The sequence below is a fragment of the Sebastes umbrosus genome, chromosome 5 (assembly GCF_015220745.1).
Source record: "Sebastes umbrosus isolate fSebUmb1 chromosome 5, fSebUmb1.pri, whole genome shotgun sequence".
NCBI classification, from domain to species: domain Eukaryota; kingdom Metazoa; phylum Chordata; class Actinopteri; order Perciformes; family Sebastidae; genus Sebastes; species Sebastes umbrosus.
This window is the reverse complement of record NC_051273.1, coordinates 1,462,650-1,477,890: the sequence shown is the minus strand read 5'-3', so window position 1 is coordinate 1,477,890 and position 15,241 is coordinate 1,462,650. Positions and strand designations below refer to the sequence as shown.

Below are 15,241 nucleotides of genomic sequence, written 5' to 3'. Positions count from 1 at the left end.
AAAAAGCCCCCTAGAATTTAGTATACAGAAAAATATATAATTTTTTTTCATAAAAAAACAACAGCAGCATTATGTAAACAAACTGGCATTTAAATGGTTAAAATTCTGAAAATGAATTAATATATGGTAGTTATGATCATGACTGTTGGTTAAACGATTTTACTCTGTGAAAGTGGAAAATAATAATATATCATTTTATGGCAGTTATTATATTTGTCTTGATATTTCCACATTTATTTATTTATTTACCTATTTATTCTTTTATTTATTCATCTACATATTTCCACATTTATTATTTATTTGTCTTTATATTTCCATATTTATTTTCTTATTCTTTTACAGATGTATTCTTTTGTATGGCCCTCCTATAACTCCATAGACTCTACCGTAGTTCTTACTGTGCAAAGCTCTTCTTTTATATGAATTATACAACTGAATGAATTTTCTAAATCAGCCAATCAATCACATGCTTTTGTCAGATATACTGGAGAATTAAAATAAAATAATTCTGTGAAAAAGCCTCCTCGGTCTAAATGATGAGTTGTAGTCAGTAACGACACACGCACATGGTTTTGTTTTTGGTAGGTTTATAAAAAGGAAATACACAACGTCATAAACACATATTGTTTATCTGGTGTGACATAAAATGGACAAGTGACTTTTTGCAACACATATTTTTCAAGTAGTTTGAAGAAGATGCAGGAGAGGGAAATCAACAGCACTTCTGTCCTGTGTTGAATATCATATGGCACAAAGTCGTTTTAAATCCAGGAAGGGAATAACAGCAAAATTCTGTTACGTATATTATAAACAGTATGCTACAAAAGCTCGTACTAACAAAGACCACATAAACCTGAGAAATGTCGTATAGGTAAAGCAAGGCAGAGTCTATTACTTACTGGAGTATTTCAACTAAAAGCGCTGTGTTAATAAGTATTAAAAAGCAGAATGGAATCCACATCCCCTTTATCTTCACATTTCTAACTCATGTAAATGATTTCCTTAAAATATTACGTTTCTACAAAATGTACATTCTGTCGCTGATATTCATGGTTAAACCCATAAAACTGTACACATCTGTCTTCATTGCTAACAGTGATTGTAACGGTCAAGAGTGACAACACTGAGGCCGCCGGCGGACCGGCGAGCTTACATGATTATGATAAACAATATTAAAACTAAACAAAGAAAGCCCTTAGAAATGTGTTTCTGAACAACCATTGAAATTGATAAACCCTTAACTTATAAGATGTTTGGGATGCAAACGGTTTGACATTGAGAAGAACTGCGTGGAGACCAGTGAGAGGCAACGTAGGGCTCGCTAATGTTGCGTTCACACCGAAGAGCGAAGCAAATTTTTCGCCTTGCTTTACTCGCATGATTTGGACCGCCGCTAGCTTTTCTTTCCTCCATTTCCTCCATCAACCATGGACGAAATAACCACTGTTGCTGCTTTGTTCATGTTGTGGAAGTCCCAGATATGTCAGAAAACCAAACGCCGTCGTGTCTGGGTTCATAACGTCACCCGGCGGCGAGCTGTATTCACACACAGTGACATTGCACTGACTGTATCTAGCAAGACACACGTCACTACTGCGGTATGAACCCAAAATAAACAGATTGTGCTCAGATTTAATTGCAATAAACAGATCAAAATGATGCTGAAATAACTACATAATAATGCAGATCTGTAAAAAGTCTGAATTCATGCTTTTGTCAGGTCTGTTACCATGACGACAAGCAGACAACTTTTAAAATGCTTGTTTCCTGAATGGAGTTTGGATGGATCAGTGCCAGACTTGCTAACATTGTAGCTGCTCCATCGTCACCTAACATAACGTCATCTAGGCATAAATACGGCAGCGACGTTGTAGTTTCTACCAGAGACAGTCTGTGGTTTCTACACAGAGTTTGGTCCGGTCTCTGTACAGATATGATGGACTATCGTAGCTCTGGGTGACCACAGACACATACAAGATTTATTTCCTCCATCGTCAGTGACGACAGGAGGAGAATCTCAACGCTGATAGGCTTTTACGACACAGCGTCACGCCAATTTCTCGCTTGAGTTGAAATATTTCAACTCCTGCCAATACGTGGATGATGCGACGCGAACACGGGAAACTTTGTGTTATTCACGGTAGTTGAAATATTCGCTTCGCTCTGGTGTGAACGCACCGTAAGACACAATCATGCCACACAGCAGATGATGATCCTGCAGGACACTCTTAGAAAATGTGAGGTTAGAATAAAAACATGATTCTGACAATGTTAAGCAAATGAAAACGTCTTGTCTGGCGTTGTGTGAACGAAATGGAATGACGTTATTAGCATTCTTTCGGGCAGGCGGATATTTCCATACTTTGAGGCATACGTGTGAAGAGTGAGAATACGACAGCACAGACGAGAGAGAGAGAGAGAGAGAGAGAGCGAGAGAGAGAGAGAGCGAGAGAGAGAGAGAGAGAGAGAGCATCCAAATCCTCATAGGGGGAAGAACATCTGACGGAGTCCTTATTAAATTTAACAAGAATAAAAACATTATATAAGAAGAAACATTCTCCATCTTTGGGGATCCAAAACCAGGATCAAAAGATCTCCGTTAAAAAAAAAAACATGTCCACGTGTGCACATGTGCTTTGCAATGTAAACACTGCCGGGATTCTTTTCCTTTGGGATTTCAAAAAAGTCAATCGACAGCTTTTTTTTCGCTCACTGATGGAGGGGGATGAGGTAATGTGTCAGCAAACGCACGGCACACTTCGTTTCCTCCACTCTGGAAGTCGGGATGAAGTCGTAACACCTGTTCAGTCCGTCGAGGTGGAGTCGAGAGAGTTCACATGCAGCCCCTGCGTGCCCCATGAGTCCAGACGCTGGCTCCTGCAGGGCTTATTGCTCACGGGGGGTAAGGGTGGGTGGGTGGGTGGGGGGAGGGGGGGGGGGGGTCCGGCCGGCTCCTCTTACAGTTTGCCTTGTTTCAGCCGCTCTATGTGGTGGCACAGCTTCAGTGCTGGACCCAGTTTCAGACCCATGTACTTCATGATCATGTCGCTCCGTAGCAGCATCAGAGCTTTTCCATCGATCTCCTGTAGAAACAAACAACGGGACTCAGTACGGGTGGAAACAGCTGATAGTGATCACGTCTGTCCGGGTCAAATTCATGATTATTATAACCACATTGTTGGTGTTGTGCATCATTTCTCCTGCAGATTACCATCTATATGTTACGGCTGTGATGATTCACCTATCTCCTGATTCCATACTATCATGATACTTGGGAGTATTGTGATTTTATGATTTATTGTGATTTTTGTTAACTTTTTTAACACTAGACCCGGGGTCAGCAACCTTTACTATCAAAAGAGCCATTTGTGGCCAAAAAATAAATTCTGTCTGGAGCCGCAAAATGTATTTGAGCCTTATAATGGCGGTAACACAGCCTATTGAGTCTAATGCAGTGAGGACCCAGGGGCCAACGAGAGGCGGGACATTGAAGAATCGTCTTGAGGAGATTTGGCTAGAAGCTCTTTTCAGCAGGAGCTTCCAGTATGTTTGTTCTGGAAATGTCTTTCAATTATTTTTTGCTAATTTTTCGCCGCAGAAAGCAAACCAATCTGTCCACGCACTTTTCTCTATTTTTGGGGGGATTTGGAGCCAACACTATTGAGGATCGGCAAAATTAGAGGATAAGTGACGGGCCGTCGCCATACGTACGCTATGACACACAGTTTAGTTTACTGAAATGTTAAAACTTATTTTATTATTCAGTGTAAAGGATAGGGATGCACCAATCCCACTTTCTCAGTCCCGATACTGATACCTGGGCTATCTATCGGCCCATCGGTATCGGTGCATCCCTAATATAGGCTTTTTGTGACTGGAGAATGTAAGAATCACTCTAGGCCTACAACAATCATTAATTCAAGTTAAAATGTTTAAAAAATAACCATTATTCATTTCTATATTATTTTTCTACTATACTTCTGGTGAATATAATCCAATCAATCTTATTTCCATAGATGTATTTTGTATAGACAGTTCCCTTTGTTAACACCTTTATTTTGAGAAGCGGACGTAGTCCCACGTGTCTACTTCCTCAGCTTCCTGATTAAAAACAGTAATAGGAAGCTGAGGAGCTTTGGTGTAAGTCAGCACATACTTGAGATGGCATCCAGGGGCCTGGTTGAAAGCATTTTACAGTTTAATACGACTGCTTAGTACGGCAACTTGAGGGGGAAGAACAAAAACAAGCTTTCCAAAATTGTTAAGATTGCAGGGCGACATATTTGATAGAGCGGTACTCGGGAAGGCCAGACAGATATCTTTAGACGCTTCGCACCCACTAAACTCTGAGTTTGAGCTGCTCCCGTCTGGCCGTCAATTCAGGAACATATATAAGAGGTCTTTTATTCCCCATGCCATACAGGTACTGAATGCAAAATGACTGCACTTGCTGCTGCTGTTTCCTGCCCATTTGCACAATTGTACGTCTGTTGTTGTATGTTTTGTAACAGTGCGGAGTGTTTTGCTGACTGTATGTTTAATTTAATTTAACAATGAAGTCAAAGTAAAGTAAATACTTCGTCTAACTTTTCCAAGGTGGTCTCTAGCTCTCCCGTCAGCTGAATGCATTTAACATAAAGGTCAGGATATGGGTGCTCTACAGTTGTAGCGTCGGCCCATTTGACCATGGAGACGAGAGCGATGACCGGCTTGACTACATTTTCGACTACAAACACGCCAGAAGTGTCGTGATTTAGCCTGCTAGATATGTGGAATGCGTCTGCGATGCATCGGCGACCTGAGGCTTTTGTCGGGAAGCTCCAAAAACTGTTGGCGAGTCTGAAATCGAGGCTAAAGTTGTGTAGTGTGAACTCGGCATCAGTCTAAAGCACTCACGGTGCTTTTTAAAAAGTAAAAGTAAACTTACATGTTTTCTGAATAGTTCAGCATGTGGCGCTAACGCCGTGGGGTCGGCGTCCCTCACAAACTGCATCACCTCTTCGATGGACCAGGAGGAGGGGTTTTTACTGGGCAGCTCGGACGCCAGCGCTTCAGGACCTGTGGTGGAGCTGGCTGCTACCAAAGAAGAAGAAGAAGACTCAATGAGCATCTAGAGAGCATTCACATCCATCTACTGGACCTCCACAGATTGTGACCATACACTACCTTCTACTCGTCTGAGAGGCTGCGTGGAGCTGAGCTCTGCGGGGTTAGCGGAGAGGCGGCGCATGGCCACGGCGTTGCTGGCGCGGTAGCGGCTGCTGGCGTGGGAGTGGTACTCTGAGGAACTGCGCACCATCTGGGGTCGAGGGGTCATGGAGTTGGAGGCTGAGTCCATGTAGCGCTGCTCCTTTATTAGGCTGTTCTCTTCATGAGGCAGCGTCTCTGCTGGAGACACAAACGCATTCATTCTTTCTTTAAGACAACGTACAGTATATACGTGTAAGGATGTCACAATACTAGAAAGTTAGTAGTCAATACCAATACTTATTACTAGAGGTCTGGACATGTCTCTATTCTAGAGGTCTGGACATGTCTCTATTCTAAGATGCATCGCAATGCAGACGTGAACAATTCTGCATCGATGCAGTGACGTCATCTGGAGTTTGGTTTCAATTCAGCTCAGTCTTTACTGCATTTTGTTGTCATTTACTGTCGCACTAGTTTCTCTCCTCTGATCGCTGTGTGTCACCGAGGGTGGAGCTGAGAGACGGCACTACCTTGTTGCTCTCGCTACCAATATTAGCTGCTGTGTTTTAACAATGTTGGGCTGAAAAAACGTGCATGTGGGCTGAAATTCAACCGTGGTGTTGTTCTGTCGGGAGATGCAGTGACTTAACACTAAACCAAGTAGAAGAGCTATGAGTAAACAAAAATAACAAACTAACTAAAGTCTGCTAGCTGCTAGGCTAACTCATCAGTTTTTCAGACTCAGTTTTTGGTATCATATGAAACTATAAAACCTGATGAATCCATCGGTACCAGCCATGTCATACTAGCTTGTAAAGAAGGAGGTTAAATAACGCTCCAAACTTATACTACATTTTGTTGATGAAAAACGGTCATGTCCATTTTCAAAGGGGTCCCTTGACCTCTGACCTCCAGATCAGTGAATGTAAATGGGTTCTATGGGTACCCACGAGTCTCCCCTTTACAGACATGCCCACTTTATGATAATCACATGCAGTTTGGGGCAAGTCATAGTCAAGTCAGCACACTGACACACTGACAGCTGTTGTTGCCTGTTGGGCTGCAGTTTGACATGTTATGATTGGAGCATATTGTTTTATGCTAAATGCAGTACCTGTGACGGTTTCTGGATCAATATCTGTGATTGTTTTGTGTTGTTAATTGATTTACAATACAAATATATACATACATATGCATAAAGCAGCATATTCGTCCACTCCCATGTTGATAAGAGGATTAAATACTTGACAAATATCCCACATAAAAATGTGTGATTAATCGTGATTAACTATTTGAATTGATTGACAGCCCTAATATACCCTTGAGTATTACAAGTATAAAAACATTCTCAAACCTTCTGAAGGGTGAGCTTCTGTGCGTAAATGTTTAGGTGACAGAGGGGCAGCATACGGCGGCGAGACGCCGGAGAGACTCCGTTTACTCCCCCGAGCCAGAGACGGAGCGTCCAACGCCTCTTCTTTCACTGAAACACCAAAAAAAAGATGAGCTGTAACTATAAATCTCCTTGTTTAAGAACTCTGATCCGGACAGAGCAGTGCAGTGATTGTTTACCTGACTTGGTCCTGTCGTAAGCAGGGTAGTGGCTGAACGGCTGGCTGCTGAACAGGTTGTCACACTGCAGGTGGCGACACATCGTCTCCAAGAACCGCAGCACGAAGGAAGCACTGGAGGCCGACGGAAGTTTGACCACACGGACACCACCATCTGTTCTCACTGGGAGGAACCACAACATGATTGTGAGCTCAGCTCATTATTCAGTTATTAATCTAGAAGTGAGATACGTCCAATAACGACGGTCTGTGTGTGTGTTTCTACCTCTGACAACCTCTCCTCCTCCTGAGTGAGTCTGCAGAGCACTGAGCAGGACTTTAGGCTGGTACGCACAGTCTATACAGGACTGGACCACCTGCTGGAGCACAGCGTTCACCGGCCCCGGGCCAAAGTGGTCTGGCAGATGCTGCATCTGCTTCCTGTCCAGGTGGAGGCCGCAGTTCCCGTGCTTATTCACGTACACACACACTGGAACAAACACCAGAAACAAACAAGTGAGCAGATGAGAAGATATTCTAGTGATAGCTTTAACTCAAAAGCTAATAAACAATCCTTACCTGTTGAAACCACAGAGTTGAGGCTGGCGGGGCTTTCTTGTGGAACCTGGATGCTGGGCAGCTGTGCTGGGCTTTGAAGGATCTTGGACTTCCTCTGAAGTCAAGGAGGGTGGAAAGAAGAGAAATCACACGTCATCAATGTGTCATATCTTTGGGGTACAAAACATGTCAAATCTGGTCTGCACTCGCCAAAATTGAGCCAATCACAACACACGACTGCAGCTCCAGTTACATATACCCAAAGACCTGTGTCCCAGCCTCCTTCAATAGGCCTTGGTTTGGGCCTTACCTTGCTTCCAGGCTTGGGGCCTCTCTTCTTGTAGGACCGCGGTACGAGCTCCGTGTTTTCCGGTTCAGTTCCGTTCTGGGCGGCGGCTGCTTCCGCCACAGCTTTGAGCAGAGCGAGGGTCTCGCTCTTGGGCCGACGGCCTCTCACCCCCTTCCTGACGGGCAGAGCGGGCAGAGGGTTGGGGAGTCTGTAGGGGGACTGCATGGACCGCCTGCTGGGCTTGGAGGGCGACGCCGGGAGGATCGGCACGCTCTTTGGCAGCGAAACTGGAATAACAACAACAACGCAATTAGTATGGAGGGAGTTGATATCAAAAAACTAGAAGCTCATACAGAGTTCAAAATTGAGCCGCCGTCAGGCATGGCCGCTAATCGATCTTTCTGAGGTTGTAGCGGGCTCAGCTTTAGAGCTGGAGTGAAGATACTGGCATCATATGAAACTAGAAACTGATAGGTACCAACCATGTCATATTAGCTTGTCAAGGAGGTTAAATAAAGCTCCAAACTTGTGCTAATTTTTTAAATAAGCACATACAGTTGTTGCCTGCTGGGCTGTAGTTTGCCATGTTATGATTTGAGCATATCTTTTATGCTAAATGCAGTACCTGTGAGGGTTTCTGGACAATATCTGTTATTGTTTTGTGTTGTTAACTGATTTCTAATAATAAATATTTACATACATTTGCATAAAGCAGCATATTTGTCCCCTCAGAGGAAACACCTTCACCGTGACAGCCCTAGTTCATCATGCCCCTTCAAATTCAGAAACGTTTCCATTCGGACCTCCTCTGGGAGACGTGTTAATATGCTGTTATTGGATCAAGAGGCAGAACGCATGCTCTCTTTTACTGTGTGTGCAGCACCTGCTAAAAATTAGACTGTGTATATTTTGCTCTGCCAGATTAAGAAACAACACCAGATGATTAATGATAACAGTGTTTGTATTATTCTAACTGTGGCTGCAGTTTCCAGACTACAAAACAACAGCATCTGCCTCATCAGATCTCAGTGTACAACGTGCAGACCGGCGCTGCCACCTAGAGGACGACTCTTACCACTGTTTCCTGGTGGCTGCAGGCTGTGCTTTGTGAGTGAGCACCAGCCCACGGGGAAGACGTCCCGGGAGTCGTACTTGCACCAGTAATCGAAGGCGCCCCGCCACCCGTCGAACATGATAAAGACCTCGTCGCCCTTCACCTCTCCGATGGTGGCGGGGCAGATGAGGTACGGGTTCTTCTTGTCCACGGCCTCCAGCTTCATGCCTGGCTTCAGGTTGTTCTGGGGGGGCCTCGGAGGTTCCTGAGAATGAGTGAAAACATCCACATTACAACAGCTGTTTAAAGGCATAGGCTGCCAATAACATAGTGCCGTACTGTGTTTGTATAATGAAGCATTACGTACCTTTTTAAAGGCCGTTGCTGGCGCCATCTCGGCTCCATTTAACGTTCTCAACAGAAACATGGGCCACGAGGAGGCATTCATCCGAAATCCTGGGGGAGAACATTTAATAACATTAAAACAAAAGTGAATTCAGAACACGGAAATTCAGAGTTATTAACACAGCGTGTGGTTTCGTGTAAGGGTGCTACGATCAGGACTTTAGGGACTGGAAGCAGTGCCGGTCAAAACTGATCATAGATCACCGACGGGGTCTGAAGTTAAACCTACACCAACAGAGTACTTCATTCGATACCCATCATGTGAATGGGATCTATCCTTGAATGCAAAGAGTTTAAATATTTCAACTTTCACAAATATGCAAATGAGTGTATTCACGTCTATTCGCCTCTTTGCATTGTCTTTGTATGTACAGTAATTGTGCCATGCAAAAAGTTCACTTCACGCTTGGTGTGAACACAGCATAACAATTATTTTCAGTTCAACTTTATCAGTCTACCATTTCTTCTTTTCTTGTTGCACAGGTTTCATAACTCAGCCACGGCAGTTCAGCAGACAAGTGCAAAGACAACGTGCTTCCATCCGACCTCCCCTGATCTCTTACCCAGCGGTGGCTGCAGCATGTCTCCGTTCTTCTCACAGGTGCCGATTGGCTGGATGTCCAAGGAGTCCACCAGTCTCCAGAAATCATTGCTGTTGTCACTTCCATCCAGACGGAGACGCAGACGAACCCCAGTTAAACCCATCACGGTGGCGATGCACACGGAGGTGGAGTTGCGCGGGTCGTGGGCTTCGAGCTTCATCCCCACCTTGAAGTCGTTGGAGGGCGGGACTCTGGCCTGCAGATGTCAGGAACATGTAAGTACTGATACTGTAAGCACTGCACACAAAACCAGCCAGGGTTAGATGATGTCATCTAACTGTTTATTATATGTATAAGTGTTTGGTAAAATGTTTTGCTAACTGTCTGTACAGGAAATAAAAGTAGTGTTCTACTTTCAATCAGGCAGTGTGTCGCACTCAAAGTCATAAATATAGACGAACAAAACCAGTTCAACTACTGGCAGTAATTCACAGAAGCATGGTTGCCCCGGTAACGTCAATACTTACAGGTAGAGTTGCAACGATTAATCAATTAGTCGTCAACTATTAAATTAATCAGCAACTACTTTGATAATTGATTAATCAGTGTGAGCTTAAATGTGAATATTTTCTGGTTTCTTTCCTCCTCTGTGACAATAAGCTAAATATCTTTGGACAAAACAAGACATTTGAGGAAACACTGATCGACATTTTTCACCATTTTCTGATATTTTATAGAACAACTAATCGATTAATGGAGAAAATAATCAACAATGAAAATAATCGTTAGTTGCAGCCCTACTTACTGTGCAGACTTAAAAGCACAACTTTTAATATCAACTTAAATCTCCTCTGATTTGCTAACTGTTGTCATCAGTGCTGACAAAACAACCGATTCGGTTTGGACTGTGAATGTGGGTTTAAAAAGCAGACATTTAAAAGATAAAATAGATAGTAGACACTATAATCTTATCCAAGACTACAGTTCTGTAAATTCTAACCCAATTACTTCAGATGCACTCAAAGTCTAATAAGAATAGGTCTATCTTCATGTGACCCCCCTTGTAAATATTGAACACCTCAGAAATCCTCCAGGAGGACATACCTGACGGAAACATCCTGGTGGAGCCGGCATAGCAGACGATTCCTTTAGATATTCTTCCCAGCTGAAAGCATCTAAACAAAAATCACAACAGAATGTTAACGTTTTCACTGCATGATTTCTGTTTAATGCAAAATATTAAATATATTCTTTCTTTTATTAAAAAACCTCAGAAAACACATTGAGGGAGAACCCTCATTTTCAATGGCGCCGAGGTACATACAAAAAATACAGACACAACTCAAATCAAATAGCAATAAAAGGAGAATGCATGGCTATATCAATGAAAACAAAGGGAGAAAAATAAAAGCAATGACAGTTACAATCAATACGATTAAACCTTGCAATTGTCTCAGTGGTATTAACAATATTAAAGTTTTGTTGAAGCGTATTCCAAGTGAATAAATACAGAAAGGAAAACTACTTCAACAATTCTTTTTCTCGTAAATAATGGAAATTAAGATTTATTTCGAAAAAGAAAACCCAATTTCAATCTCAGCTTTGATAACATGTCAATATGGACTTTAAAAGTGTAGTTTTGCTTATGAAAAATGACATAAAATCCAGTAAATGCTTGCGCGAAACCTGCTAACTATAACCTGAATTTTGAGGTTATACTATTAAATATATGGTGAGCAACAGCTCCCGTCCCTTTCCAAGCTGATCTCTGGTCCACTATCCTCCGCTAGATAGAGAATAGATTCTCTCATAGCTCACAATACAGACGGAAAATGCATGCATCCGTGTCGTGTTTGAGCTTTTCAGAAAGACTGAAAATCTAGTAGTATGTAGAATACACCAACGGCATCATGTGATTTTAAAGAGTTAATATAACAGTGTAAAATGACTTCTGATAATAACACTTAACACAGCTGTTCTTGTGCTCAACTAAAGTAATCTAAGGGAATAAATAAAATCACAATTCAGAGAAAACAGCATCACAAAATATAAAAAAATAAGTTCACCTTTAGTTGTTGCAGGAGTTGTACCTGTTAGTGGAAGCATTCTCCCTGGCTTCTCTTTTTTGCCATCTTTCTGATCTGAAAATGGTTAAAAAAAAATAAAAAAACTTTTAGAAAATGTATAAAAATACGAAAGTTGATTTAACAAATCTTAACAATAAAAGTAAAATACAGCTTTAATGGATTTATCTTCCCTCTTCCCTCAAACATCTTGTAATGTCCTACAGGTAAAGCCCCTATTTCGAACATTTTTCACATGTGAAAAATGATAATTACCTTGTAATAACTTCTCTCATTTGCGTACTTTAACACGACTCAGAAATAATAGTCTGAAAACTGGTGATGAATATGGATTTCTGAGGGAGTGAATGTACTGAAGCCTTCAGTCACCACAGCCGATGACACAAAGAAATATCTCATGATGTTTTCAGCGACTCACAATCATAATGACACAAATGAAGCTGTATGTGACCATATTATGAAGTCCCATACAGTCCCACTGTATACCCACACAGGTGTTCTCACTTATTGTGCTTGATCAGAGCGCTCCGAAAGAAAAACAAACCTTCAAAATCATGAATGCGGTCTTTATCAAGCATAGTAAAATGACGTCTGCTTGCCTTTTAGTGGAGTTTTTCCCATGGTGACGAAGACCAATGGTGACACTTCTACGATGGCGACCAATGGTGACGAAGACCAATGGTGACACTTCTACGATGGCGACCAATGGCGACACTTCTACGATGGCGACACTTCAATGATGACGACCAATGGCGACCAGGTATGCTTCTTGCCAGTGTAGTCCTGATCTAAAAAATATAAAAAGGTTAAAATATTTAATATGAAATTGTCAAAATTACAACGTCATTAGCCTCACAATGAGTTAGTTAGGTAAGAAGTAAACAAAAACAGCCGTCCTACAATGTCCTGGAATTGACAAATGACAAATAAAAGACACTTGAAATGACTTAAATAAATATTAAATATCATAAAAATGCTCAAATACACTGGAGGGGGGCTTTAAGTACAATTTTCAGCTACTTGTACTTGAGTATTTCCATTTTATACTTCTACTCCACTACATTTATTTGACAACTTTAGTTAGTTACTTTGTAGATTCAAAATATGAATACAAAATATATATCTAAATCTAAAACTAATAAATTATGATGTATTATTATAGTGTTATACATATAATATTATTATATCATATATATTAAGCTACCCAGCAGTATATAAAGTATAAAATGACCTGAACCAATAATTATAATCCAGTTATATCATATATATTATTCTGAAATGGGTCATTCTGTATAATGAGTACTTTTACTTTTGGTACTTTAATTATATTTTGATGATAATACTTTGAATACAGGACTTTTACTTGTAACATAGTATTATTTACACTATATTATAAATATATATTAAGCTACCCAATAGTATTTAAAGTATAAAATTAGCTCCACGTTTTACCAGGTTGCAACATTAAAGTGATGAACCAATAATTATAATCCAGTACATATATATATGTGTATATATATGTATATATATATATATATGTATATATATGTATATATATATATATATATATGTATATATATGTATATATATATATATATATATATGTGTATATATACATATATACATGTGTGTGTGTATATATATATATATATACATACGTATGTATGTATGTATATATATATATATATATATACATACATACATACATACATACATACATACATACATACATACATACATATATATATATATGTGTGTAATAACATATATATGTTATTACATATATATATATATGTATGTTATTATATATATATATGTATGTTATTACATATATATATATGTTATTACATATATATATATATATATTATTCTGAAATGGGTCATTCTGCATACTGATTACTTTTACTTTTGGTACTTTAATTATATTTTGATGATAATACTTTGAATGCAGGACTTTTACTTGTAATTACCTGTAACATAGTATTATTTATACTGTAGTACTGCTACTTTCACTAAAGTAAAAATGAAGAAAACAAAGTGAAGTGACATCATAATAGTGAAGCTACACATAACCTGCTATAACCTGCTTCTAATGTTAACTTAGATTAGCTATCTAAACACCCAGACAGGTATAATAACTTCCTCTATAACCACAATAAAGCAGTTATTACTCTGAATACTCCATCTCTGCTCTGCAGTGTGTAACAGTAACAGTAACAGTAACAGATTCCAGGTGATAGTCTGCGCCCAATGTTGACAACTGGACTGTTTGGTTAGCTAGATGCTGGCTAATACCTGGCTAACCTTTAGCGTTAACTCTCTTTATTCTCTATTAATGAGGATAAATACACATTAACCCGGGTCCAGAAGCTTCATCACACGTTCTCCCGGAACTATATATCATTTAATCTGAAGAAAGAACTTACTGGAGCCGTGTTTTATCCGAGTGAAGGATCCTCACACTCCTCTCTCTGAGCAGCAGCTGCCATCTTTATTCTGTTACACGAATGTAGTGAATGCTGGAGACGGGGCTGTCCAGAACGAGCCGGTTTAAAGAGCCGGCTCTTTGAATCGGCTCTTTTCAGTGAACGATAAGAGCCGGCTCCCGTCCGAAAGCCGTTTTTTTTTTTTTTTTCTTTAATTAATTCAAGGCAGAATGATAGGACAATCCACAGGCTCGCCGTGCACTGATGGTACGTGTCCACAGGATCCGTGCTTTCCACGCTCCCCATTCATTGTCTATGTAAGCAGCCGTGCAGCAATGCATTCTGGTAGCGTGGCGTCGCGATACGAGAAACGGAGCGTCACGACAACCGCTCCTCATTTGCATAAAGTTGAGGTCTAGTCTACTTTATGCAAATCAAGGGCGTCCGACGCAACTCCCCGCCTTTTGAAACTCCCGAGAATCTTTTAAAATAAACGTTTTCGATCCAAAATAAAGACAGATTCAGCAACTTCATGGATTATTTCTCGCCTCAAATGTTTTCAGAAACACATTTCGGCGAACTTTTTTCGTGAAATAAAAGAAAGTTTCCAAACGAGCCTCCATGTTGGTCTGATTTGAAATCCGGGAGAGGACAGCCCACAAGGGAAAGCGTTTGTCCAATCAGGTGCAACCGGAAGTATTTGAAATAAAGCCGGGAAAACGTCACCGCCCAGTATTAGTCAATCATCTATCGTGTCACCGCCTAGCGGCACGCTTACCAAGCATCCAATGTTGGGAAGCGTCGCGTCCCCTTGCGATAAAAAAAACGCCCCTGTGGACACGTACCATGACTCTGAGTGAATGTTGTGTTAATGACGTCCGTGCGACCAATCAGGTGATGACAGACAAGGATCATACCATCAAGCAGGGAGGGGCGGGGGTGCGCGGCGCGCTGACGGTCTACTGGTGCAGAGCAGGAGGAAGAGGATGAGAGAAAGAGAGAGAGGAGTGCGGTGCGCAAATAGCAGAAATGATGAGTGACAGTCGGAAACGAAGCAGCATGTAAAATTATGATATTCTGGAAATTATAAGGTTTAGTATAATTTTATTGAATAATTTAAGTGATATATGTGCACACATACTA

The 15,241-nt window shown here is 40.9% G+C and overlaps 2 protein-coding genes across 4 annotated transcripts in view; one reads left to right on the top strand and one right to left on the bottom strand.

Annotated features, from left to right (window-relative positions):
* Positions 1-1,909: 1,909 nt before the first annotated feature.
* On the bottom strand, positions 1,910-14,318 carry LOC119488136 (sex comb on midleg-like protein 2). 3 transcript variants are annotated; one of them, XM_037769473.1, is made up of 15 exons: positions 14,099-14,318; positions 12,272-12,460; positions 11,655-11,729; positions 10,693-10,763; positions 9,610-9,844; positions 9,009-9,097; positions 8,663-8,906; positions 7,609-7,874; positions 7,320-7,413; positions 7,027-7,230; positions 6,763-6,924; positions 6,545-6,673; positions 5,167-5,385; positions 4,928-5,076; positions 1,910-3,083 (listed from the first exon to the last, which is right to left on the bottom strand). In XM_037769473.1, the coding sequence occupies exons 2-15, from the start codon at positions 12,291-12,293 to the stop codon at positions 2,958-2,960; spliced, it is 2,085 nt and encodes a 694-aa protein (XP_037625401.1). In that variant the 5' UTR covers positions 12,294-12,460; positions 14,099-14,318; the 3' UTR covers positions 1,910-2,957. The 3 variants fall into 3 exon arrangements, with proteins under 3 accessions (XP_037625401.1, XP_037625399.1, XP_037625400.1); XM_037769471.1 differs by having other exon boundaries at positions 5,167-5,388; positions 14,099-14,314; XM_037769472.1 differs by having other exon boundaries at positions 4,928-5,073; positions 5,167-5,388; positions 14,099-14,313.
* Positions 9,726-15,241, top strand: part of LOC119488135 (cyclin-dependent kinase-like 5) — a 64,887-nt gene continuing 59,371 nt past the window's right edge. Inside the window, exons 1-2 of the mRNA XM_037769466.1 lie at positions 9,726-9,863; positions 12,279-12,432. The gene's annotated coding sequence lies outside the window, so the exon portion shown is untranslated. The remainder of the gene's footprint in view (positions 9,864-12,278; positions 12,433-15,241) is intronic.

Coding starts and splice junctions, on each gene's coding strand:
- LOC119488136 (XM_037769471.1), bottom strand. CDS start 12,293: ATGGGAAAAACTCCACTAAAAG. Junction 5,389..6,544: donor AGAAGCTCACCCTTCAGAAG/GTTTGAGAATGT, acceptor TTGTGTCTCCAG/CAGAGACGCTGCCTCATGAA. Junction 3,084..4,927: donor CTGAACTATTCAGAAAACAT/GTAAGTTTACTT, acceptor TTGTTTCTACAG/GAGATCGATGGAAAAGCTCT.